The sequence below is a fragment of the Vipera ursinii genome (assembly GCF_947247035.1).
Source record: "Vipera ursinii genome assembly, chromosome: 2".
Classification (NCBI taxonomy): domain Eukaryota; kingdom Metazoa; phylum Chordata; class Lepidosauria; order Squamata; family Viperidae; genus Vipera; species Vipera ursinii.
The window spans coordinates 115817050-115843613 of record NC_139513.1 but is presented as its reverse complement, the minus strand read 5'-3'; the positions used below and the strand labels follow the sequence as shown (position 1 = coordinate 115843613).

At 39.2% G+C, this 26564-nt stretch overlaps 1 protein-coding gene and 1 long non-coding RNA gene across 3 annotated transcripts; one reads left to right on the top strand and one right to left on the bottom strand.

Moving 5' to 3' along the window:
* The first annotated feature begins 7 nt into the window (after nt 1–7).
* On the top strand, nt 8–26226 carry NARF (nuclear prelamin A recognition factor). 2 transcript variants are annotated; one of them, XM_083357071.1, is made up of 12 exons: nt 8–681; nt 2468–2597; nt 5321–5401; nt 6828–6971; nt 8215–8347; nt 10335–10469; nt 15152–15270; nt 16675–16804; nt 17524–17596; nt 20173–20304; nt 22543–22700; nt 23029–26226. In XM_083357071.1, exons 2-12 carry the CDS (start codon nt 2571–2573, stop codon nt 23268–23270), a joined length of 1374 nt encoding a protein of 457 aa, XP_083213197.1. In that variant the 5' UTR covers nt 8–681; nt 2468–2570; the 3' UTR covers nt 23271–26226. The 2 variants fall into 2 exon arrangements, with proteins under 2 accessions (XP_083213197.1, XP_083213198.1); XM_083357072.1 differs by having other exon boundaries at nt 2464–2597.
* On the bottom strand, nt 8243–9437 carry LOC310636918. Its single transcript, XR_014491836.1, has 3 exons — nt 9207–9437; nt 8783–8873; nt 8243–8356 (listed from the first exon to the last, which is right to left on the bottom strand). It is a non-coding gene; the product is annotated as an uncharacterized lncRNA (long non-coding RNA).
* Nucleotides 26227–26564: the final 338 nt, after the last annotated feature.

The window sequence follows — 26564 nt, the reverse complement described above, 5'->3', positions numbered from 1 at the left end:
CTCAGGGGTTGGGTGAAATGTAATTTATTATTTATTTATTATTAATTCGGTTTATATACCGCCCTACTCCCAAAGGACTCAGGGCGGTTTACAAGGCAAAATTTAAAAACAATACAATATAAAATTAAAATTAAATTAAGTCTAGCCGCAAAAAAATTAAAATCACAATTTAAAAACATCAAACACCTCAGTCCACACCAGATAGCTCAAAGAGCCAGGTTTTTAGGTCCCGGCGTAATAGTGAAGAGAGCCTGTATTTCTCCAGTGCTGCCTCTGGTTCTCGAAGTAGACTACTGTATTTTTTTATTTTATTTTATTTTTTTATTTATTTATTTTTTAAATCGTCACCATCCTCATCATCATTGCGGGGCGATTTTCACCTTTCTGACGCAAGGGGGCGCTGATCCCCGCTTGCCACGCCACTGCCCGAGAGTACGTGACAGCTCTCAGGTCTACAATGAACGCCGGCGAGCGGCGGGGGAAGAGGGAAGATCAGCGAGACTATCCCAAAATTAGGAAGGGAAAAGAAGAGCGGTTTGCATCCCATTTACTGTCATTCCAGGACGGCCCCCGCCCTCCGCTCCTGCCCCGGTCCACCCCTTCCTCCTCTGGCCATAGCCGTCCGCCGCGGGGGCTCGCGCTAAGTCATGTCCTTGGTGACTCCGGGGGATTCACCGCAAGGTACCGTGCTTGCTTTTGTTTCCTTCCCTCCTCCCCTTTTGCTGCAGGTGGGGAATCTTCTTTTTTCCTTTTTCCGGCCTCGTTGGGCGCAGGCATCGCCTTCTTGGTCTTTGCGGGCGAGAAGTAGCGCCTGGCGGGCGGCCCCCAGGAGGAGATTCCTCGTTGCGCGGCATTTGTGGCAGCCGAGGACGCCGTTCCTCCCGCTCGCACGCGTCGCGTGTAATCTCCGAGACAAAAATGCACCGCTTGGGCTGGCCCTGCTAATTGGAGAGGGACCGTCTTGAATGCTTCAGCGGGGAAGCCCCCTCGCAAAGCTGAAGACAACTACAGTTACTGTTACTGGGTTTGGGGTTGGGAGGAGGCAAGGCGAAGGGAAGCAACCCGTGCTTAAGCCAGCAGAGCCAAACCCTTATGGCACACAATAGCCAGTGTGTCAGTTGTGCAAGCTGAAGAGTCATTCCTCTATCCACGTTGCCGAATCTAGCACCGTTCCCTGCTATTAACTCACCCGTGGCCTTTGCCACTGGAAGGGGTGGGTTCATCAAAAGTGATCCGCTTCTGTGGAATCAGGTGTACTCCAGTCGTTGTTTTATAAATCAGTATATTCTGCTCCTGTGAAAATGCAAGCTGTGCCTAAATCCTCAGAGGGATGCTGGTCATTTGCTTGTATGCATCCTGCTTGTTCAGTTTATGCACAGTGAGAGAGAGAGGGTCACAAATGACTCTTAACTTGTAACTGAGTGGTGCTGTTCTGTCTTCAGAATTTTAAGGTTCAGAAATTAATGAGATTGAGCTTGTTTTGTGGAGCTGTGACTTGATGTAAGGTGATTGTGGGAGCACCTGTGGTGGGATATTAAGGGATTCTGGCTTCATTCAGTTCCATCCAGAAAGCAAGATGGTTGAGGATTGTGGTCCAACACAAGCTCCACACCCATAGCATAAAAAAAAATGTTGGGGCCTTAAGGGCATCGGGGATGAGAAGTTACCCTGTGCACCTGTCATGCAGCATTAGGGATATCTTGAAGTACTTTTCTTCCATTAATAGCAGAATATCTTGATGTTCATAAAGTGCTGAGAAGAAGCTGACAGTCTTGTGCTTTGGTCTCTTGGAGTAGAATCCCACTGCTGTACCACATTCAAGAATGACTTGCAGGCATTTTCTATGTACAATACTGTTTTCATATCTGAGATTTGAAAGGCAGTCATCCCCATTCCTGAGAAGAAAGGTTTGCTGAACTCTTTCTGGATTACGAGTAAAGCGCAAAAAGAGCCTGGTAGATTTAGTTTACACACATGCACACAGCTTCATTTGTTACCTCAGGGTCATCCATGATATATACCATTAAATAAAAGAGGGGGGAGTTCTCCCTTTTTGCCCTCCTCTTTGGGCTTGAAAAATGCATTTAGCTGTAAAAACAACCATTTGCTTGGGTTCCTATAGCAAAGGAGCAAAATGCTGTGTTTGTATATTGGCAGCAATAAAATGGTGTGTCCTGAAGTTAATCATTGACAGGAAATAAAAAGTGTTTTGGTTTGACAGATTTTCCACATCACGAGAGTTGATTGCTGTTTTCGTTAGTTCTGCAAAGTGAGAGAATTCAAAACTTCCACTTTTCAGCCGAAATGGGACTGGCAGCTGAGTAGTCAGGTGGTCCCTCCTTCAGAGTTTCTTATTGGCTCTAGAAAGTCTCATTCAAAAGAAAGTGCAGAATAGGGCTGAAAAACTGGGATAATGATGAGGGAAATCTGCTACAGCTCTTCTGTTGCTTTTCATTGTCCCAGACAGATGGAAAGCAGGAACACTAGCTCCTTTTTCTGAGCACATCTGGCAGCAACTCAAGAGAGACCCAATTTTGCCAAAATAAAAAGTACCAAAGACAGACCTACCAATGAAGTGTGAAAATTGCACCAAAAAGGTGAGTCTTGTTTTTATTACGTACTTATTATCATGCTACAGTCCCAATGCATAAGTACTGGGCAAGAAACCTTCGGACTGGCTCTTTCTCTCTCTCAAGGTGGTTGTGCTGGGGGAAAAACAGGAGAGAGCAGTAAGTATGCTCCTGAAAGAATAGTGGGAAGTAAATCTAATATTTTCATACATAAACAAACCTGTGTACTTTTTGAAAACAAGCCCCATGGAATTTACTAAAATATATTTGCAAATAAAGGTGAAGTTTTCAGTTATTGTGGCGGTTGTTCCTCCTACCCAGAAAGAAATGGCTAGTGATAATTAAAAGTAACCTATCTGAACAGAAAACATTTGCTTTTAATTTCTAAAACTGGGCTTATGAATTAGAGAAAAAGTATGTAATTGATGACTGGGATGAGAAGTGCTATAAAATAATTTTAAACCAATGGTATTATGGAAACTTTTACTTATCATTCAAAGAGGTGCAAAGGTATATATGTACATTAATGGCATGATATAAAAATAAATTGCATTTCAACTCTGTACAGCTGTCTTCCCTACACTGTACCTTCCAAGAGTCTTGGAGTTCAACTTAAATAGTTTTTGGCCAATATGATCATACTGGCTGGAAATTACAGAAAGATTTGGAAAATACCAGCTTAGGGGAAGTTGCTGTATATTTATAGCTTCTGCACAAATAAGAAATAAATGGCATCAGTGCTTTAACTGTTTAACATCAGAATTTCCACAAATTACATGAGTTAACTTCATTTCTATAATGTTCAGTATTGTAACTGACCAGGACAGTACATAGTCTTTCTCTTGATGTTAGGTTCCTATGAATATCGGAATAGTTAGTACTGTAAGAAATTTGGAACGTTCTTTCATATTGAGTGGTAAGTGGTAAGACAAGCTCAATTCTATATGTGTATTGTATGCTAACCTTGCTTTTTGTAGTTCTAATTCCTTTGTAGTTTATCACAAATGTTGTTTTTTCACAGTCTCACCACTTGAGTGGATGGGGTCTTATCATTTTGTCCAGACTGTTAAGAATAATCCATCCTTCCACCTACCTTTTTTAAACCTCTTTTTGCCTTATGTGAGTGGGACATATTATTAGAAATAGTTAATGTATAATATGTTTTGTTTATCAGGATGCAAGTGTAAAAAAGTTACATCAGCCAACAGATCAAATTTTAAATTTGGTTTCTTAATCATTAAAAATACTTTAGAAAACAACTATCACACAGACTGTTTTCATTGCTTTCCTTAAAAACACTTAGTGCTGCATCAAATGTAGATCTTTTAATTCAGTTAACATTATAAATTCATAATGTTACTTTAAATGCAAGATATTAAACTACAGAAAAATGATATATTCCAGTTACTCTGACATGTTTTTAAAGAACTATATGTGCAACATTAATTGAACTTGAACCAAGAGCAACACAAGTATTTTTGGAAGTGAAAGGCAATATAAAGTGTTTCATTTCCTTTCTTTTTTCAGACTATTGTAGTCAGTATTGTTATTAGCTCTATATGTAATTTAAGTAGAGAAAGGGATTATTGGGAGAATACTAAACATTCAGAAAAGTATTGGAGGGGAATTTTAATTAAAACAAGAACCTAACCTAATTCCAGAAGGTAGAGAATTTTATTCTACTTCTTATAGAAAAGGGAAGTTGCCAAAGTCCATTGACTTCAACTACTTTAGAACAAATACATCTCTGCTCTCTTTCCTTGAAGACCTTTTCAGTTATGCTGGTCCTTTTTTGTTGTTTGTTTGGTTTTTTTGTAATGTGTTATTTAATTGTTTAGGTTTCTGAACATAAGAGTTTATACTCAGGAATAATCATCTTTTTTGACATTTATATCCTGCTGTAATATCTATTTTTTAAATTTTACCCTTGTGACAAGAGCTAGCTAATGATTTGGCAAAGGCAGAAGCTGAGGAGCTTCATGACTGAAATCAGTAAGTTGCTCTCTTCCCAGAGACCTTGTGAGACATTTATTATAGAGGCTGCTAGCTGGCAACCTTGTATATTGGGAGTTACTGGATCTAGACCTCATTTTTCATATTTACTGCCATTAAAGATAGAAAAATACTTAGTCTATTCCCCATCACCTGGTTTTTCTTCCTTTTATTTTTCCCCTCTGCTACCCCCTCTTTGAGTTGGCAGCAAGTCCTTTTTCTTTTATTCCAGTGGGTTCTTGTGAAGGTAAGCAAGGTCAAGTCTGATTAGCACTTAGATGGGAGTCTTCCATTAAATCCCAGGCCTGTAGAAAACATTTCAGAAGAAGGCAGCCATAAACAATGTCCATGATGTTGCCAGGAAAAAGTACCAGGTTCATATCTATGTGTGTACCAGAAGTAGAATTCAATCTTTGCCTTAAGTGCAGCTTATGTATCAATAGTATTATATACAGTGCTTTTTTTTGTAAAAGAAAAAGGTGCCGGAACTCACACATGTCATACAACCCGCCTTGCCTACCCTACAAGGTTCCACCCAAAAAAGGTGCCAGAACTCCGTTCTGAGCGTTCTATGACAAAAAAGCCCTGATTATATATATTATTAGTTGTTTGGTTAAGTTTTGCTACGTATATAGAGAGAGTTGCCATTGGGTGACCCCATGGACAAATTTTTCCCATCCTCTTTTATTCTACCTCAGGTGGCTTTGATCAGTAATTGTGTTGCCTCTGAACAAATGATGTTTTATGCTTTGTTTCAGGAATGTAGTAAAAAACAGAAGAATGATGATCCACAAAATGCAATAGCTGATGTTCTCAATTCAAATGATGAAAACAAGGAGGTAAATTCCTTTTAGATGAATCTCTAAATTGCATTGCTCCCTAGACAGTTTAAATTAATCTTGACTAAGCATTTCTGAAGGTGGCCAAAATGAAGATAACCCTTTTACTCCATCAGTTTCAGCATTTAGTTGCAACTCACTCTTGTGGTTTGCAGCCAGCATGCTTTTCTTGTTCAGTTTTATAATTTCTAGTGCAGAAGTTACATTTCTGAATGCCAGGTTATTGAAAAGATTCTAATTCTGAAGAATTCCCACCATGCTACAATCCTGAATTTCCTAATCATATGTTTCACTCTAATGGCCATCTAAAGATTAATGAAATTATTCTGCATTTAAAGAAAGCTCTTTGGGGAAAAAAGCATACCCAGAATCCCATGGTAATATTTAATGCTTATTTACCTCACTTAATTCTCAAAATAAATAAATCTTTCGTCACAGGAATTAGTCTCAGCTCATTGTTAAGATCCTTCATAATCTAAATATCATTTGGAACAGAATATTTCACAGATATATCCATTGTTGTGGAGAAATATGTGGCCAGGTGACCTAAGTAAATGTTTTCTTGTGCTGCCTTTGCCCACTTGCATCTTGCAGTGGCCCAAATTTATGCCAACTACATGTTTTGTCTGCTCTTGCTCCAGCATGTGGCCTTGATCTTCTCCCTAGCCTAGTGTGAGATAATGTTAAATCCTCTTTTGCTGTATCAGGGTTAAAATGGTCTTTTCCAAGGTCAGCTTCAACATATGTAACTTGGCAGCTTTGTTCACCATTGCCTTGGAAGAAAGTCAAGTGACTGGCAGTAGCTGGGAACAAAAGGCACAGAGACAGGATAGGGATTGGTAACAGAGATAGCCAATTTCATATGAGTGGAATATGAGCTGATTTAATTGAATTGAACTGAATTGAACTGAGCTGAATTGAATTGAATAAATTTAGGGTTTCTGCTCATTCAGGGATTGGGGGAAGAAAATCTTTCAACTTTTCAATAGAAAAAACTTGCTAGGACTCTATTCAAACTAGACTTGGATTATTCAGCAGAGAGAGGATTGCTTCAAAAAAGAAAACTTACTAACACACACTAAAGTGGGGTACTCTTCTGTCTTCATCTGAATAATAGCATTACAGAGGTGAAAACAGGATGAAACCTTTCTCCTTTACTTTTCATTCAACCAGCTACTTTTTTTCCCCAAAAGCTGGGAGGAACCCAAATTTGATTAAAATGGAGGGAGCAAAATTAGTGGACCTACTGATTTAATTAAAGGCTGTGCATGCTTCCCCATAATTCAAGCGTTATATAGAGAACACTTAACCTATTGTGTGATAATAGTTTGTTACTTCTTATTTCAAAAATAACTGCACTGTATTCTCTTTTTCGTCATTACATTTTCTTGATGGATTTTTTTTAAAAAAATTTGTTCATTTCTAGAAAAGTGAATTCCATAAGTTGGCTAATGCTAAAATATTCCTTAGTGACTGCCTAGCATGTGACAGTTGCATTACAGCAGAGGAAGCAGTCAGAGTTTACCAGCAGAATCCAAATGAGTTCTTCCGTGTACTGAACCTTAATAAGGTAAAGGGGATGGTGTTTATATGCCCATACATGCCCAGGAGGTTTTCTGCCCTAACATGTCACTCTAAAACATTGTGGTATATCCAACTTCTTGTTTTCTTTATTTTGCTTTCCCTGCTTCCTACTTTTAGATACTTTTAGATTTTATCCTCAGATTTTTCCCTAAAAGCTGTTCTCAATTCTTCAATACTTATTTCCATACTCATAACCAAACAAATAAATGATTTGTCTCATTGGTCGGAACCATGACATTTTACTTCTTCTTTACATTCAAAACTCTTCAAGTCCATTGCTTCTAATCAGTGACTTCTTAGTGCTAAAAAAATGATGTTGCTGATGATCAGTCATTGTTTTCCCAGGCGTACGATATGGGATGTTATTTTTAAATTTCCTTTGTTTTTTTAACACCCTCCATCCAGTTTATCACTAAATCTCTTGCCATCAAATTTTGAATAATTCTAACATCTGCCTTTTTATTTCAGTGCCAAAATCCTGGTTCTCTTATTTCTTTCTGAGTTATTGGACAGGTTAACAACTGACCTCATATGAAATCTGTGCACACCATTTTGCTTTCCTTTTTAGCCTTTACCCTGTATCCTTATCTCTTCCTGCATGCAATGGGGATGTCCTTACCCAATCAGATCCTTTCATTTGTTTACTCTGCCCTAGCATCCTTCATTCAGCACACCCAAGCTTACCTGCGTCTAACATTAATCTTCCTCCTACTCCCACTTTCCTTTTCTAATCCAAAAAATTCCTTTTCTCCCCCACATTGGATATGTTTTTTTTCCCTTTGGCCCTACCTATATTCAGAAAACTCCTTTGATTAACCTCGTTAAATAATTGTTTATTTAAGATGGGGGGGCAACTATTTTCGCTTTACTTTTCGATTCCCCACCTCTTTTCTATAGTTTTCTAAGTGTGAATTTGTGAGCAGCTTTTTAGCTGTGAATGTATATTCTGAATGTTTTATGCTGCACACCTTCCACGGCTGAGTTTTTAATCTTTGTTTTCCATTGTTATTTTTGTTGTTTGTTTATATTGTCCTGATTTAGCAATTTGTTATTATGGGGATGTTTTGTTTTTGCCTAATTCTAACTTTTGCCTTATTAAGAATTGGCACACCAGGCGTAAAAAGCCAAATTAATTTCTGTATGAAGCAACAAGCCATCTCTTGTATAAGCTACAATTTAAATGTTTGCACTTAACACACCCATTTATTTATTTATTTTTTGCTTTCCAGAAGTGTGATACCTCAAAACACAAAGTATTGGCAGTGTCTATATGTCCCCAGTCCTTGCCTTATTTTGCTGCTAAATTCAGCCTCTCAGTAACAGAAGCAGCTAGGAGGCTTTGTGGCTTCCTCAAAAGTCTTGGTAAGTTTGCTATTAGATAAAAAAGAAAAGAAAGCTGAAGACAGCATTAAAAACGGTTGTTTTGTTTTTGTTTTTTTTAAAAAAAGTTGTTTCCTTAGACAATTTTTATAGCCTGTGTGTCAGGGTACAAGCGAGGGTTGCAGGATGGTTAAGATAACAGTTGTTTGTGGATATGACCACAAGTGTTATAAATGAGGCTATAATTAGGCAGTTAAGGCAGTACAGACAAGGCAAGAACACATGCAAATCTTTTCATTATGTTTTTGTTCATAATCAAGGCATCTAAAAGTTCCTTTGTGCTGTTTGCACAGAATAAAAATGTCTAGTATAAGAGTTTTAAATCTTTCCAAGAATTGCACATCCCCTGGAGATAGTCGACTGCCGTGGAGAGGTTTTAAAGGGAGAGACCAGGACTGCTGCATCTGTTGGCCCTACCTGCTGGCTTTATTCCAACATTCTAGGCATTTTGGCTGGCACCTGGGTAGACATCTACATGCTGCCACCTTGATTGTACTGCTGCTTTTGCCTGGGGAGAGATGATATGATTACAACCTCTATTCAGTATGGAAGGAGACATCATTTGAATGCAAGAACAAAGTGATCCTGATGTCATACACAGATATTCTTTTACATAAGTCAATAGTCTCTTCAACTTTTAAAAAAAAATATATCCAGTACATTGCTTGAAGGAAAAGAAGAAGCAAAAGCTATTGTTAATTCAGCTATAAGCTGGTATCCTAGAGGGCTGTGGCACAGGAAAAGAGGAATTTGTTACGGAACTGAGGATACGTTGAAAGCCTGCATTGTTTTCACATTTTATCCAGTGGATGGATCACTATTTATTTATATTGTTAATTACCTTGCCAGTGAAGTTACAAGATCAGCTATTAAGCCTTCAAATATTCTTCCCTGCCCATGCTGCAGATGTCTAAAAGAGTTGCCTTGGAAGTCATACAGACTTGATCTGGGTTTCAGCAGCCAAAGATGGGCATCAGTTTCCCATACAACACGATTTCCATTGTCTTCAGTATTTCAGCTGAAAAGATACAGCAGAGCAACCAGCACATCTCCATTTAAAAGGATCTTAAGAGATAATTTTCCTCAAGAGCTGCTATCGGGTAAAACAGAATACTAGGCAGTAAAGGCAATATATAGTGTATACTTTGTCTTAGGGCAGCTTCCAAGTGTTTCCTGTAGTTTTGCCCTTCAGAACATAGCATCTCTTGCTTACTTTAGAGAAGCACTTAATTTGTGGTCCTCCACAAAGGTTGCCCCTGTCCTTTACTTTTGAAATTTGATCTCGTGACTATGTATATTTATTTATTTATTTTTATTTTTATTCCATTTCTATCCCGCCCTTCTCCGAAGACTCAGGGCGGCTTACAAGCTTAGCAGTAGCCTTCATTCTATGTATATGGCTGCTTACTAGGGCTTTCACACACACCCCAAGCGGCATTATTACAAAGTCAGCTTAATTGCCCCCAACAATCTGGGTCCTCATTTTACCTACCTCGGAAGGATGGAAGGCTGAGTCAACCTTGAGCCTGGTGGGATGCGAACCTGCACTAATTGCAGGCAGCTGGTGTTACTTAAGGAGGCATTAGCCCACTGCTCCACCAAGGCTCTAATATTCTCTGCCCCTGAGTCTTTTTCCATCCTCCCTTGCCTTAATGAATGTTGAAGAATTCGCAGAGGGATCGTAGGAAGGGCAGTTAGAACAAGTAGGAAGGGTGGTAGGCTACAGCAGGAACGATGTATTTGAAGGTTTGATCAAATTTCTCACTAGGCAGGAAGGTCTGTTAACATATTCTGTAGAATTAAAGATGATCTTTTAGGCTGCTTCTTGGATGGGTGGATGGAGAGGTTCCATTTAAATCTCCTCCACGTGAAAATAAAGGTTGGAGAATGCCTAGGATGCATGCCAAAAAACCAGCGTTGCCTGGTAGAGAAAAAGCAATTCATTTTCTGTACTTGATCTGTTCTCTAGGAGTGCATTATGTCTTTGACACCACAATAGCTGCTGATTTCAGTCTTCTGGAGAGCCAGAAGGAATTTGTGCAACGGTACCGCCAACAGAATCAGGAAGAACATGTTTTGCCAATGTTTTCTTCTGCCTGTCCAGGTGAGAAATCTAAATCCAGACGTGCTGTAATTTACTTTTCCAATGTTTGCTGTAATGGGAGACGAGTGCATTTAATGAGTCCTTCGGGAGATGGGGCGGCATATAAGTCCCAATAATAAATAAATAAATAATAACGATAAAGGCAGTGGGTTTCCTGAAGTGTGACTCTCTCAACTGGCTTGCCTTAGTGTTGCATCTACACGTTGGGAAATCAATTTTTATTTTAAAAATATAGCAGCTAAGGAACTTCTGTTTTTCCATTCAGACGTTTCAGTTCTGTAACAGTCCTTGTCAGCTGGTAGCAAAGAGCAAATAGCCAAATTCTGACAAAGGGGATATCCTGTTTGGTTCATTTTTTTCCCATTCTTCTCTCTCCTAACGATACCTTCCATGTTGCTATAACATAGTTTATAGCAAATCAGTGTTCCCTAGCTTTCTTGTAACGGAGCATTTAATGAATGTGGTTACAGGTGGGCTGATTTCCTGCCACTTCCCTAGGGTTTTCGTCCCATTTTTTTTTTAAAAAAAAAGCATTTACAATTTTAACTCTAATCTTTAATTTATTTCAATTTTTAATTTTAATTTACTGTACAGAGACCTTTAATTTTTGTTGTTGTTAGCCGCCCTGCATCCCTCGGGAGATAGGGCAGGATATAAGTCCCATTAATAAATAAATAAATAAATAAATAAATAAATAAATAAATAAATAAATAAATAAATAAATAAAATTATTTTTCAATCGTTTGCATTATATTTGCCTCAAAGATCACTGTTATGTTGGCCTAACGTCACTGCTTGCCAAAGCAATTAAAAAAAAAATAGCGTAGCATAGAATAAAATACAGAATTGTTATATAGAATAATACAGAAATACTTTTAGCATATGGACAGAAACCAGAATCTGTTCCATCTGGAAAGACATAAATTTAAAAAGTTATTTATTTTCATCTGTGTCCTGCATCCCAGTATGCACATGTACTATATACTAATTTTCAGGAATGTATCTTTGGATATCACAAACGGTAAGAGGAGGGAGGGAGGAATAAAGGAAGGAAGGAAAGAAAGAAAGGAGAGGCTTTAAAATATATACTGTAAATTGATTCTAGCTAAATGTATTCTAGATAAATTTTGAGCCGAGACAGAATAGACAAAAATGAAAGCCAAACAATTTTATGAGATATATATGACAATAACACCTAAATTCATAGACTATTCCACACTTTGTTTATTTTAATATAGACATTTATAAGGCCACACAACCCTAGAAAGACTAGGTGACATACTGTATAGAAAGAACAACCATCAAGTGCAATTAGTTGTAAAATACAATTAGTATTCTGCCTTACATTTTGGCTAGCGAGTAAATAAGTCGTGGCTAAATTTGGGACAAGTGAGAATGGATGCTTCAGGCATTACTCCTGCAAAGCCCCTTGCAATTTCAACTGGATACATGTAAAACATTTGCCTGAAACATTCAGCTTTTTGACACATCCAAAGAATCAAATTGTGATGGTTATCAGTTTATCCAGCAGAGGTTTCAGCTGAATTGTGCATCTTAGCTGTAAGACTGTTGCCAGAATAGCTGAAGCCTCTATGCCAGGCCTTTTCTTTCCTCCTCTCCCGTTCTTAAGTTGGCACTGGGACTCCTCATCTCTTTCTCAGCCAGCTCTTCTCCACTCCAGTTGGACTGAGGCACAACTCTGGCTAGGGAGAATGGCAGCTTTGGTTGAAAGCACACAGGACGTCCAGTTGTGAATGGCAAACACTGACTCTGACTCTACAGCAGAAGGGCTGTATTTCTATATGGTAATAAGGAAGTTCTCCGGCTTCAGTCTTCGGCTTTTCTGGAGTTCTGCCTTGGAGCTGACTCTGCAGAAAAGGCCCTGGATCTGGGTGCTTGTTTCAATAAAGATAAACACCTTCTGCAGCCACCTCTCCTTATACACCAAGACAATCTGCGTGATCATGCAATGGCAAATGTGCAGTTGCACAGCTGGACTCAATACGATGAACTCTGCTTTCCTTCTTATCAAAACAGATACTTGGAGGTGACTCAATTTACAGAGTGACTCATGGTATAAACTGGTTCTCAACTCAGCTCATTAAACTTTGCTAAGACTTGTTTGATCAGAAATTATAAGACTCTGGAGGCTCTGAAGCTCACCTTTGATGAGATGAGTTATTGTAAATCATTTTGGGGGATTACCGTCTTTGTTTCAGGGAGCCACAGCTGCATTGCAGGTTGTATTTTGTTTACATAACTTGTAACATGTGTTTCGAAAGAGTACCAGTGTATTGCAACCAGGTGATTATTTTCAATTTAAAACACCTTCCCAATGTTAAACATGATACTTTTTTTCCACTCTTTCTTTCTCTACTGGAAGCGTTCTATCTGCAAATGTGAAAGGAGCAGAAATTCATGTATGTTGTAGATAGGAAGGGGTGAAGCCAAAAAAGATGAGAGAGGATAAGGAAAAGCAAGTGCACGCTCAGATAAGTTGGACAGAAGTGTCAGCTGGCTGCTTGTGGCTTGCCCCTAGGCTTTCAGAAGGGAACTAAGATTTGCAAATAGGGAAGAGTAAAATTACATTTGTTTTTTCCAGACGGATTGATACTTTAGTTCTGCTTTTTCCTAACCTGAACCTTAAGTAGAGCCTTTATTAAAGAAAGAAGCAGATCCTCTAAGTATCTTGAGCCTTGGTGGAGCAGTGGGCTAATGCCTCCTTAAGTAACACCAGCTGCCTGCAATTAGTGCAGGTTCGCATCCCACCAGGCTCAAGGTTGACTCAGCCTTCCATCCTTCCGAGGTAGGTAAAATGAGGACCCAGATTGTTGGGGGCAATTAAGCTGACTTTGTAATAATGCCGCTTGGGGGTGTGTGTGAAAACCCTAATAAGCAGGCATATACATAGAATGAAGGCTACTGCTAAGCTTGTAAGCCGCCCTGAGTCTTCGGAGAAGGGCGGGATATAAATGGAATTAAAATAAATAAATAAATAAAATAAAATCTTATTTAGTTAAGATGACTGAAAACAAATGTCAATTGAGATTTTGCTTCCTGGGAACCCAGCCAGTCTGCAATAAAGTTTTTCCTATATATCTTGCTCGAACTGGAATTCTGAGTGGAATGCCATTCAGTGCAGCACTTGACCCTCTGGCAATTTGTTGCTTTTGCCCCCCTCCCCTTTTTTTAAAAAAATATACGGTATGTTAAAACGTGATCCTTCAGCACTGACCAAGATCTATCAGCCATATTGGCTTTCCCACAGGGCCTTGCATACTTTTATTTGCTTATTTATTTCTGCATTCTAGGCAGCTTACAAAATGGGATCAAAACATCTGTTAAAAATAACAAATACCATCATTCCAGAACATGATGGGGGAAATGATTGCTATTGCAAAAGACTGTTTATTCTTAATTTTAAAGAGTGCCCGATACAGACCCCTACTGTGATGGTTGAGGTCAAAGATTTGCTTGATTAATTTAGAATTTTGACAGCTCTTTATGTTGTTACTAATTCAAAACAATTTCTCATTAAAAGAAACTTTGAAGCAACCTAAAATCAGATACTGCAATTGCAATTAAAACAATAGGTTTTTAATTAAAAAATTTGAACCAAACAAAGGTTAAGATATATTAACATTGAATGCTGAAATCCTGTTTCATTGATATTACTATAGTTCAAGGTGGCAAGGCAGCGAGTTCCAATCCAGTTCTGAGGTTCATGCTTTCCTTCAATTACCGAGTCATGTGGTAGCCAATGTTCACTCCCTATGAAGTCATAAGGTAGTCAGATGTGATTGGAAACATAGTGTCATCACATTATGTTCATTATATAGTCCCTAATTGGATAGTGTTATTATGTAGGAAGAGAAGAAGAAATCTAAAAATGATGTCGCAGAAGTTTCAGATCTAGGCTATAAAAAAACATGAAAAAATTTGAAAAGTCACATTTCTAGGAAATATTATTATAGGTCTTGAAAATGTTCTTGCAGCCCTGAAATATTTGCAGAAAACATTTGATACTGCAAAAGCAAAAGGTGATAGCCTCACTGATAGTGACAGCCTGCCTTCTGCCTATTTTCCTTTCTCAAGCATTCAACAGCTTTGTGTGTGGCCTTGTATAGTTGAGGCTGCTAAATCCAGGCATCTAGCTTGGTACCCTCTGCCCTATAATTTAAGGAACTGCAGGATGCTAATTACTGGCATTGAAGAGAAAGAAGGTATGTTTGCTGAAAACACATGGCAATAAGTTGGATTTTTCTAGACATCAAGCCTGGAAATAATACCTATTGCAAATGTAAACTTTTCCTTATGAATCTAACATTCATCGTTTCTATAGCTGATTGTTCCTGAAGCAACCACATTAGTTCAATTCTCATGTAACAATCTGAGTCTTGGGAATTTTTCCAAATTCATATTGTCTACAGACTGATGGTTCTTCGGTGATGTGATATTGAGATTTTGAAGAACAAAACTAATTACATCCACCTGGCTTGCTGAACAATTTCTTTCTTCATTATCAATTCATTACCACACTGATACAAGAATACAGTATTTTTTTTAAAAAAAAGGTGGCTTTGTGTTTGTCTTTTTAATTTAATTTAAATTTTAACTTCTTTGGTTAGGAATATTCCACCCACTTCAGTCCCTCTTTTAGTAATTTTGTTTGTGCCTTCTAGGCTGGATCCAGTATGCAGAGAGAGTCCTGCCCAGCATGGTAATCCCACATATTTGCACTGCAAAGTCACCACAGCAGATCATGGGTTCCCTTGTGAAGAATTACTTTGCCAGGCAACAGGTACCGGTTTGCAGTTTCTGATTTGGGTGCTTCTAACTGTTTGAGAGCCGAATGTTCTTTTCTCATTCTGGTCTTGTATGCTCATTCCTGGGATCACTTTACAAAGGGTTTTAGCCATTTAGCGAAGATAAGGGTCTGCTTCCAGTAAAGAGGAGCTTTTGAAAAGCCTTCGGCCAACCTGAACTCCTTCTCTAACATCAGCTTGTATTCCTGAGCAAGTAGACTTTTGCTAGCACTCATCCCTTGCTACTAAGTCATCTTGATGTTAGATGAAATGTTAGAGTGTGTACGTGAAATCTTCCTGATAAAGGGCAGCAAAGTATGTTTATTCACTGTTTTCAGTTATTTGCCAGTTCTTATCTGCTCTATTTTTGGCTCCTTGAAAGATTTTGGTGCCAGCACTCTAGAATCCCCACATCCCTATATATAAAGAGCCCTGGTAGTGCAATGGTTAGAATGCAATATTGCAGGCTAACTCTGCCCACAGCCAGGAGTTCGATCCTGACGGGGCTCCAGGTTGACTCAGCCTTACATCCTTCCAAGATCAGTAAAATGAGGACCTAGGTCAGGGGTAGGCAACCTTGGCTCTTTTATGACTCGTGGACTTCAACTCCCAGAATTCCTGAGCCAGCTGGCTCAGGAATTCTGGAAGTTGAAGTCCACGAGTCATAAAAGAGCCAAGGTTGCCTACCCCTGACCTAGAGTGTTGGGGACAATATGCTGATATTTGCAAACCTCTCAGGGAGTGCTGTAAAGCACTATGGAGCGGCATATAAGTCTAAGTGCTATTGCTATATTGAACTATAATGTTGAACTGGCAGCACCCAGACAATTATCATTAAATCCTGTAATGCCAAGGTTTGGGTTGCAGGGCAGGAAGGCATTCCCCTTGATGACCCTTCCTAATTTCCCTTCAATTTAGAATGGTGCTAGAATGCTGTTATTTATTTAGAAGATTTGAATAGTCTCCCATCACAGAGCACAGCTCTAGGCAGTTCACAACAACAGTAAAACTTTATGGTCCGCTTTATTGGGGAATGGATTGGCATATAAATTTAATAAATGCATAAAAGTACAAGCCATAAATAGTTCTGGATCTTAAAAGCTGCAGTCCAGTACACCAGCCACTGCAGGAAGGGATTGAACTGTGGGCCGCTTGGTGCACTTTGAGCTCAGTTATTTGCTTGCAGATGTTTCATGATCCGACTTGGTAACATCATCAGTGCACACAGATAATATTGCCTAATTAGGCCATGAAGCATATGTAAGCAAACAGTCAAGCTCAAGAGCATCAGGATGCCCACAAATCCAAATTCTGAAAAAAAAACGCTTACTGAAAAAATGTTTCTCTATGTATGTGTGTGTGTGTGTGTGTGGGTAATGTATTTTCTTTTTTTCCATCAGAATCTATCCCCTGACAAAATTTTCCATATCATGGTGGCCCCTTGCTATGACAAAAAGTTAGAAGCATTACGAGAAGACTTTTATACCCATATGTATAACTCTCAAGATGTAGATTGCGTTTTAACATCCGGTAATATCTTCTTTACAATATACCGCATTGACTTTTATTCATTTTAAAAATTCCTTTTAACAAGGACATTGTATGAGGACATATAGCCATGTAACAGTAAGATACGATTGGGTAGATTTGATTGGGTATTTTAAGAGACGGGGAGAAGGATTGGCAGCCAGGGTAGTTTATATTTTGAAATGTTGTGATAACACTCATATTTTTCATCTTTGACATTACATTGCATTATTATGTCATGTTTCTGTGCTTTATATTCTTTAAATTGAAACATGACAGGAGTAAGCCCTGTCATTGGGGAGAGTGTGGAATGTCCATGGGCGTGTAACATTTCTGACATAGTTTATTCTTTTTTCTGATTTTAACCAGCCGAGAGCTCTAGTATAATTTTTATTTCAAGTGCCAAAATACTTTTATTGCCCTTGAGTACTAACGAGTCTTCATTCGTTATTGGGAGTTACGAGGTCATAATTTTCAGTTTCAGAGTGAAAAAAACAATGTGTTTGGCTACCTCACCTGAGGGAAGAAACAGTTAGAAGCCAGCTAAGTTCAGACTTAGTCAATATTCGGATGGAAGTCCTCCAGGGACCCTGCAAGCTGTTTTCCAGATGGAAGAGGGGAAAAAACAACAAAAAACCTGTTCTAGAAAAAGAAGAGAATTCTCTTGAGAATGTTTAGTAACCTTGTTTTATATTTAAGAATGTTTTTTTTCCCCCGTACAGGTGAAGTCTTCCAAATGATGGAGCAAAGAAAAATATCATTGAAAGAAATAAGCGAGGTCTCCTTTGATACTTTGTAAGTAGCTTTGATAAGTTTTTTTTTTTATTTCGTGATTTTTCTAAAAACAATCACCTTAATACTTCTCCATCAGATGAAAGCATTTCGCAAGCACAAATATGAATTGTTATGGCCTTCACCATTCTTCGTGTGATCCCGTTATATGATCCTGTTAAAAATTGCTTTGTTTCAGTGTGCCACCCTTGTAAAAATTATTTGTGTATCCAGAGATCCTGCTTATATATGGGTAACTGGACTGGACTGGCCCCCCAACCCCATCGCTTTTGTTGTCTGCTGTCCTGTAGCTCTCCTTTGCAGAACTAAAGTATCAGCCAGCTTCTTTGCTCCCTTCATCTTATTTACTAGCAGACACAAGAAGAAAAGAATGAAGCAGCCAAGAGCTCCTCCCTCCCTTCCGTTCTCCCTCCTTCCCTCTCTTCAATATATGAGTTGATGACACGAGCCAGATGGGAGTTCAGCAGTTCCCATCCAAGTGAAATATTGATGTTGCCAGATAGGTTGACTTCTGCTAATGTGAGCGTCCCCAACCCCTGACAGTCACCCCACCGTATGCTCTCAACTGCAGTGCAGAAGCGAGAGTTATTGTTGTGCTATTTGTGGACATGAAGGAGTGGCATGCCCAGCATGCAGTGCTGGGACACATACGCTTTGCTTTGTGGGGTTGACACTGGGCCTACCTGCCTGTCCTGAGAGGCACTTGCTGTAGAAGCATGGAATGTTTATCAGAGCCCATAAGTGGGAAGCCTCCTCACTGTCGAACATTGTATAGTTTGGAAGTAGTAACAACTGCTCTTTCAGAAGACATACTACTAGAAATGGCATTTTGTAAACACTTAAGTATTGCTTTAGCATTTAAGAATCATGTTATGGTGGAAGTCTTTTAACATCGACTCCCCGTTTTATTAGAAACATTGTCTTCAGAAATATTTGTCTATAGGACAAATATGTAATTTAGTCTAGGGAAGAAAAGACATGCTCACAAGATCATATGGATGCAAGATAAATCACAAAAACTGTGAGAGGGATATTGGAGTCCTAGTGGACAATCACTTAAATATGAGCCAGCAGTGTGCTGCAGCTGCCAAAAAAGCCAACACAGTGCTAGGCTGCATTAACAGAGGGATAGAATCAAGATCACGTGAAGTACTAATATCACTTTACAATGCCTTGGTAAGGCCACACCTGGAATACTGCATCCAGTTTTGGTCACCACGATGTAAAAAAGATGTTGAGACTCTAGAAAGAGTACAGAGAAGAGCAACAAAGATGATTGGGGGACTGGAGGCTAAAACATATAGGGAACGGTTGCTGGAATTGGGTGTGTCTAGTTTAATGAAGAGAAGGGTGAGGGGTGACGTGATAGCAGTGTTCCAATATCTCAGGGCTGCCACAAAGAGGAAGGAGTCAAGCTATTCTCCAAAGCACCTGAAAGCAGGACAAGAAGCAACGGATGGAAACTAGTCAAGGAGAGAAGCAACCTAGAACTAAGGAGAAACTTCCTGACAGTTAGAACAATTAACCAGTGGAACAATCTGCCTCCAGAAGTGGTGAATGTTCCAACACTGGAAGTTTTTAAGAAGAGACTGGACAGCCATTTGTCTGAAATGGTATAGAGTTTCCTGCCTGAGCAGGGGGTTGGACTAGATGACCTCCAAGGTCCTTTCCAACTTCTTCTTCTTCTTCTTCTTCTTCTTCTTCTTCTTCTTCTTCTTCTTCTTCTTCTTCTTCTTATTATTATTATTATTATTATTATTATTATTATTATTATTATTATTATTATTATTATTATCATCATCATCATCATCATCATCATCATCATCATCATCCACAGCTGTAGTTATCACTGATATCTGATTTGTTATTTTTAACTTTTCTATGCTGTTCTTCCAAACTAAGATTTGTCATGCACATATAACAATTATTTATTCCAATCAAAGGGCTACACAAAGGCACATATCCACATAATATGACTATGGGTGGGAGAAGTTTTGATTCCCTTACTGTAATTAAGTAGGGGTGTGATGGCTCAGTTTTTAAACACACTGAGCTTGTCAGCTGGAAAGCTGACAGCCCGGCTTTGAGATCCGAGCACCCTGCAACAGGATTATTTGCCCCAGTTCCTGCTTACCTAGCAGTTCAAAAGCAGGCCCATGCAAGTAGATAAGTAGATACCATCTCAGTGGGAAAGTAACAGTGTTCTGTGTGCCTCAGCATATAATCATGCTGGCCACATGACCATGGAAAGGATCTTCGGACAACGCTGGTTCCCTTGGCTAGGAAATGGAGATGAGCATCACCCCTTAGAGTCAAATACAACTGGACAGGGGAAACCTTTACCTTTTATGGTTAAGTAGCGTATTATAATTGTTGATACACATGTATGTATCAAAGTCTACAGCACGTTCTTCCCTTATCTTGATACGCTACACTACAGCTCCCATAACTTTCAGCCAGCATCAGCCTTTTGCCTGAGAATGATAGCATAAACAGGCCTGTTTAAGGGGCCAGGATTGCCATTTATACAAAGTGACCTTGATTGCCTACCTCTTGACTCTTCCCTTATTATTTAACAGGTTTGGTGGCATAAAAGAAGAGCTAAATCGGCGTGATGGAAGATCAGATGGCTACCTGGAGCACATATTTAAGCACGCTGCCAAGGAGCTATTCAACACTGAAGTGAAGGAGCTCACCTACAAAATATTAAAGTAAGATGCTTACCTAAAAGTAGGTGGCTTTAAAAAGAAAGAGAAAATAGCTGCTTTTCAAGCCACACATACAGATAGTCCTCAATTTATAACAGTTGGGAGCAGGATGGCCATTGTAAGTCAGTGTGATCATAAAGCAAGATGTCATGTGAGTGCACCAATTTCAGCATTCCCTGTGGTGGTCATTAACTGAGAATTGTTAAGTATTCACTCCTAGCCTTTTGGGGCTTTATCCCTCCCAGCTGTGAGCCTCGGTAAGTTAAGGGACTGCTTCCAACTTCCCCCACCCACCTATCTCCCCCAAGCATCTGTGCCATTTTGGTCATTTGGTCATTTTACAGGATGGCAAGCAGCCCCAGAACCTCATGGTTCTGGGGCTGCTTACTGCACCCCAGGAAACCTCAAGCAACCCAGCCTATCTCAGCAAGCCCCAGCAAGCATTCATTTACCCAGCTGCTTTCTCTCCAAGTTCCCCATGCCAACTTTTGCCTTTTGCACCCAACTGCCACAACCAAAGCAGGAGAACCTGACTCTCTTTGCTGTCTCCTTTTTGGACCCAGTTTCTCTGGCAAACTTTTCTTATACTCTGAGCTCTGTTTGTAAAGCTTTGCAATCTTCAGAACCCCTCTGAAAAGGCAGTGCAGCTAATGCAGTGCAACTTTACAAAGACAGTGCAGCTTTATGAAGGCTAGGCTACTTTGCTGGGAATAATGTTTACTTCAAGCCTTGATCCGACCTTATTTACATATTTTTTTTTTATACAAACCTTCACTTCATGGGTCAGCACTAGATTTGTTTCTAAAGCACTGTACATAAAGCGTGCAATTGCTTAACCGCCATTGTTTATTTCTGTTCTTTAAATCACTGTTTAAGAAACCTGATAAGCTTTGGAAAGCTGTGACCCTTGAGTTGCAGATGCTTTCAGGCACAAGAGTTCCAAAGGGGAAGACTGTCCACAAGGCCACTTTCTGTACCTTCATAGCCTGGCCTCTTTGCCTGCATGGTAAAACTTTTTTGAATTAGAGAGACAAAGTCTGTCCCCTTGCTATAAAAGTCCAAGACCTGAATTCTTCAAGGTCAGCTATTAGCCTTTCTTTATGAAGACTAAGGTAAAGGTAAAGGTTCCCCCGCACGTGCGTGCTAGTCGTTTCCGACTCTAGGGGCCGCTGCTCATCTCCGTTTCAAAGCCGAAGAACCAGCGCTTGTCCGAGGACGTTTCCATGGTCATGTGGCCGGCATGACTAGACGCCAAAGGCGCACGGAACGCTGTTACCTTCCCACCGTAGTGGTCCCTATTTTTCTACTTGCATTTTTACGTGCTTTCGAACTGCTAGGTGGGCAGAAGCTGGGACGAGTAACAGGCGCTCACTCTGTTACGCGGCACTCGGGATTCGACCCGCCAAACTGCCGACCTTCTGATCGACAAGCTCAGCGTCCTAACCCACTGAGCCACCGCATCCCTTTTTTATGAAGACTAGATTGATATAAATATCATCAATCATAGTAAAACCACAGTCAATTTTTTTTGGGGGGGGAGGGGGGAGGAAATAGTACAGCGTTTCATTTACATAATTAAATGTAAAAAAAAACATCTTGGATTAAACTTGAAAAGAACATGAAGAATCAATGCAGGGCCAGGCAGTAAAGCAGGGCCACGCTGCCAGCATTTCCCTCCCTCCCACACACACTTTTTTTTTTTTTTTACAGAGGAACTACTCATTATTTTACCTGCTGAGCTACTAAGGGCATATGTCATCAGTATGTAGTCCTAAATCAGTAAAAAACCCCACACCCCTGTACCTATATTTGTATATATTTATTGCATTTGCGATCACTTTCAGAATAAATCTTGAAACAGTTTGGAGAGAAATTATATTCCTTCCAAAAGTGAGCAACAAAATGTGGCAGAAGATAGAATTAGTAGAAAGTGTTTCTGGACATCAGATATAGAGGCCGAAATAGGAAATCCTATCCATATTCATAACAACAACAATAATAAAGTTGGAAGGGACCTTGGAGGTCTTCTAGTCCAACCCCCTGCTCAGGCAGGAAACCCTAACCCATTTCAGACAACTGGCTGTCCAGTCTCTTCTTTAAAAACTCCCAGTGTTAGAGCATTCACTGCTTCTGGAGGCAGGTTGTTCTACTGATTAATTGTTCTAGCTGTCAGGAAATTCCTTTGCTTGCTTGCTTTGTGTGGGACCAACCAGAAATCTTTTTTTCCTCTTGTCTTTTCAGAAACAAAGACTTCCAGGAGGTTACCCTAGAAAAGGATGGCGAGACAGTGCTGCGTTTTGCAGCGGCCTACGGCTTTCGAAATATCCAGAATATGATTCTGAAGTTGAAAAAGGGGAAATGTTCCTACCATTTTGTTGAAGTTTTAGCCTGTCCTGGAGGTAAACACCAAACCCTGAGACTTCTGCATCTCCCTATACAGTTACAGTTAAAAAAACAAAACTGAACACATACAGTAATGAAGCTCTTTAATGTTGCTGATGCTGATTCTATTTAAGACAAGCACTGTCTGAAACCGCATATATCAGATTTTAGGTGGGGAGGCTCTATTTGTCCATATTTATGCGAACATGTCAGAGGCGGGGTGAATGAATATGGGGATGTAAAGATCTCTTGAATATAGGCTATACAGAATCATGGTGGATAAACCCACTCAGTGTTTTAAAGTAAACCTAATTTCTTCCCTTGTTTTTGGTCACTGATTTGTAGGTTGTTTAAATGGAAATGGCCAGGCCCAGACTGAAGATGGGAAACCAGATAAAGCCCTGCTCAAACAGATGGAGGATGTATATGCCACAGTTCCTGTTCAGATTCCTGAAACCAACGGGCATGTGCAGATGCTTTATCAGGAATGGCTAGAAGGGATGGAGTCCAGCAAAGCCCAAGAATCTTTGCATACTAAATACAGCATGGAAAAACCAGCTGCCAACAGTTATGATATCAAATGGTGACCCATCTGATTATAAAACTTGCATCAGGGTTGATGGACCTGCAGCACTGTCACAACTATGCTATGCAACTGAGATTGGAGGCACAACCATGTAAAGCATGCTCAGAACTAGAACTGCATTTGTTTCCTCATTGGGATTATGCAGAATCAAAATGCAGCTGGTCTCAGTGTAAATGTGGTGCATCTTTATTTAATCAAAACTCTAGCCCAATCCTCAATATACCTGTTAAGGTATATTGGAAGGAAAATCAGGGCCTGCTACAAAATGCTTCATTGCTGACCTCTTCGGTACTTAAGGCCTATGTGCCAAGAATCTAATACATTTGAATGTGCTCAGAATGATCTCAGATTAAAATTGTTCACTTATTTAAGACTTCATATTATTACCAAACATAGTCAGATGCCAAATATGATAAAAACCACCTACTACTAATGTAGTGTCTACAATGTCAGGCCTATTTTCTTAGTTATGGCAAAAAGAATGTCTTGAGTTTACACCAGTCTAGGAACATTGTCCTTTGCTAGAAATGAATGTTCATTTGGTCAGCTTTATTTAACTTCTTCAACTCCGTTGAGAACAGGGTCCTTTCCTCCTCCTTACTGGCACTGATTTCTTCTTGAGAATATTGGTATCCTGGTCCTTAAGACAACTGGGTAAAATCCTTGAAGTTCAAAACTATATTTGGGAGATCTGTATCATCAGCAACAGTCCTGGGTGAATTAGTAAATCCTGGGTAGGCAAAGAGTACTGTAAATGCAGATAATGGTCATTAAATCAAATGGGCAAAGGTCAAGCTAGAATAGGCAGACATGATAAAGCCAGAATATTTGAAAGAAAGGGCTGAGCTGATTTAAGTAAATGTACTTGCCTAATGCTGATGTTTTAAGAAAAGATGGTTCAGTGACTTCTTCCTAGAAATGCTAATTAGTTTTTTAGGATTTTCTGAGACTTGTTAAATTTTACTTGTGAGTCCATGCAGAACAGTCACTGATAATCTCTCTAAAAGAAGGTAGATACGAAGAGAGATGCCTTAATATGTGGTGAAGGTTGTAGTTCTATTCATCACTTGCGGACGTTTCCATTCACAACTAGTCACTGTGCACAAGCAGGCAAAACCTGAACATTCATTTTACTCTGGCATCACACTGCCAACGTCACTGGGATAAATTAACTCTTGAGCAGAATTGCTAAAAGGAGAAGAAGAATAAGACTTCTTTCCATTGATCATATGCTGAATATGTAAATACTGTTTATTAGCATGTGATGTCACACCCTCAACGTTCATGCAGCACTTGGCCAAGAAGATTGCTTAACCTGGGAGATGTCCCAGTAAATCCAGATATTTTTTTTAAGTAGACATTATAGGTTTATGTTTTAAGAGCTGCACGTACAATACTGAGATGCAGTTTCAAGTACAGGCTCAGTGAAAGGAATGATCAGCAGTTCTTAAGCTCTGACATTGTAATGTGAATCCATTTTCCCGCTATTCTGAATCACATCTTTCAAACAAATATACAAAGATACCCTCTTGAATGCTTTTGCTCAGGAAGAAAAAAAGTGCTACAAAGATTGATGAGTCCTTTACTTCATTTCTGTTGTTCTTTTGTTTTGTCAGATCCTTTGAAACTCTGCTGCCTTTGGCTTGTCCTTTGTTTTCTGTTTCATTAGATGTTCTTACCTTAACATGGGTAACCTTGGGTGTGATTTTGCTGAGAATCCCAAATTCTTGGATGTTCTTAAATTACCAGTTTATAAATTCATAAAATAGGGATATTGTGACTTTTATGTTGTCCATTATGAAAATGTAACCTTGAGATGTAGGGGGTTTAGTGGTTCAGTGGTATCTCAGTTCCCAACAAAGGCATTAGTTTTTTACCCAGGACTACCTGAATAATAAAGAGACACAGGAACTCAAGCAATCATAAAGTGATTTGCTTTTTGGCCTAGAGTTAATGGGAAGGAGGTGTATTTTATGTACTAAACATGTGAATTGGGCTATAAAACTGCATGGCTAGATTCATAATATCCTTGTAACAAGAAAACGGTAACAAAATGAATACCAGAGTAAAAATACATACTAAAATTTGTCTGCATGGAGGAAAGGAATTTAAAATAGCCGAAATATAGATAGGCATAGTGCAACATTAAAATAAAAAAGGACATTTTCATGCTACTTTTTCACAGCATTTGGTGTTCAAGTACATCAGCCCATTAAGGTATCAAATTTGGGGCAGCAATTACACACTCAGATTCCTTTTTATCACAAGAACATTCTTCTGGGGGTGAAAAGTACCAATCTTTTCTAGGAATACCTTCAACACTATCAGTTATGCAATTGAAAAGAAGTTTGGATGAATGTACCCAAGGTTGCCTAAATTTCTGAAGCAAGGCAAAAGCATAGAAGCACAGTTTTTAATAACTTCAAGTTATGGTGGCAATGTAATTTATTTCAATTGGGGGCGGGGGAATTGTTCACTGAATTGCCCTGGACATTTGGTTCCCCACCCTCCAATTCTGGCTTTTTTATTCCATTCTAATGTGTTTGTATATACAAATGGACCACATCTTATGTTAAATACTAGGGCTTATACACTGACAATTCAGAAGAAATTTTGAAAATCTACCATTTCTGGTGTTCATTAAAGTAGCCATATCACTAATGCATAAGACTAAAATTTTGTGGGTCTTTTAATAGTCAACAGTTTATTTAATTCATCTTTTTGCAGACTCATAGAAACCTGAATAAAGAAAAGGCTGCTTTAATGAACGGTGGAGAGGTGCTACATTCATAGCATGTCTTCTGGATCATTTTCAAAGCATATGCAGCCCTTATTATATAATTTAACTTGATGTTATACATATTTTAAAAGCTTGTAATGTATGTGCATGGTAGGCTTTTAAAAAATATGGATATCAGTGAAAGATTTTTAAATAAAAACGCCCAGTGTTCAAAATACTCTGCGAGCATAAGTTCCAATATACTGTGTTGGCTGTGGTTGGGGGGGGAGCTTTTTTGTGCCAAAATGGAAGCTGCTCAGTGTAAATCAAGGGTTATGGAAAAGTCCTGTCACTGACTCAAGCAAATTCTTAATGCATGTCACATCTGTGGTACTGCGGTTTCCCACTCTTGTCCCTGCTCAGGCTAATGAGGCACCACAGAAGCAACAGATGTATTTAAAAACTGCTCACCTCCTAGGGTTACTTGGATCTTTTTGTCCTTGTTGTAGACAGGGTCTCTAGTTACCCAATGAAAGACAATACAGAGTAATTCCTAACGATTTGTGTTTTTTCCTG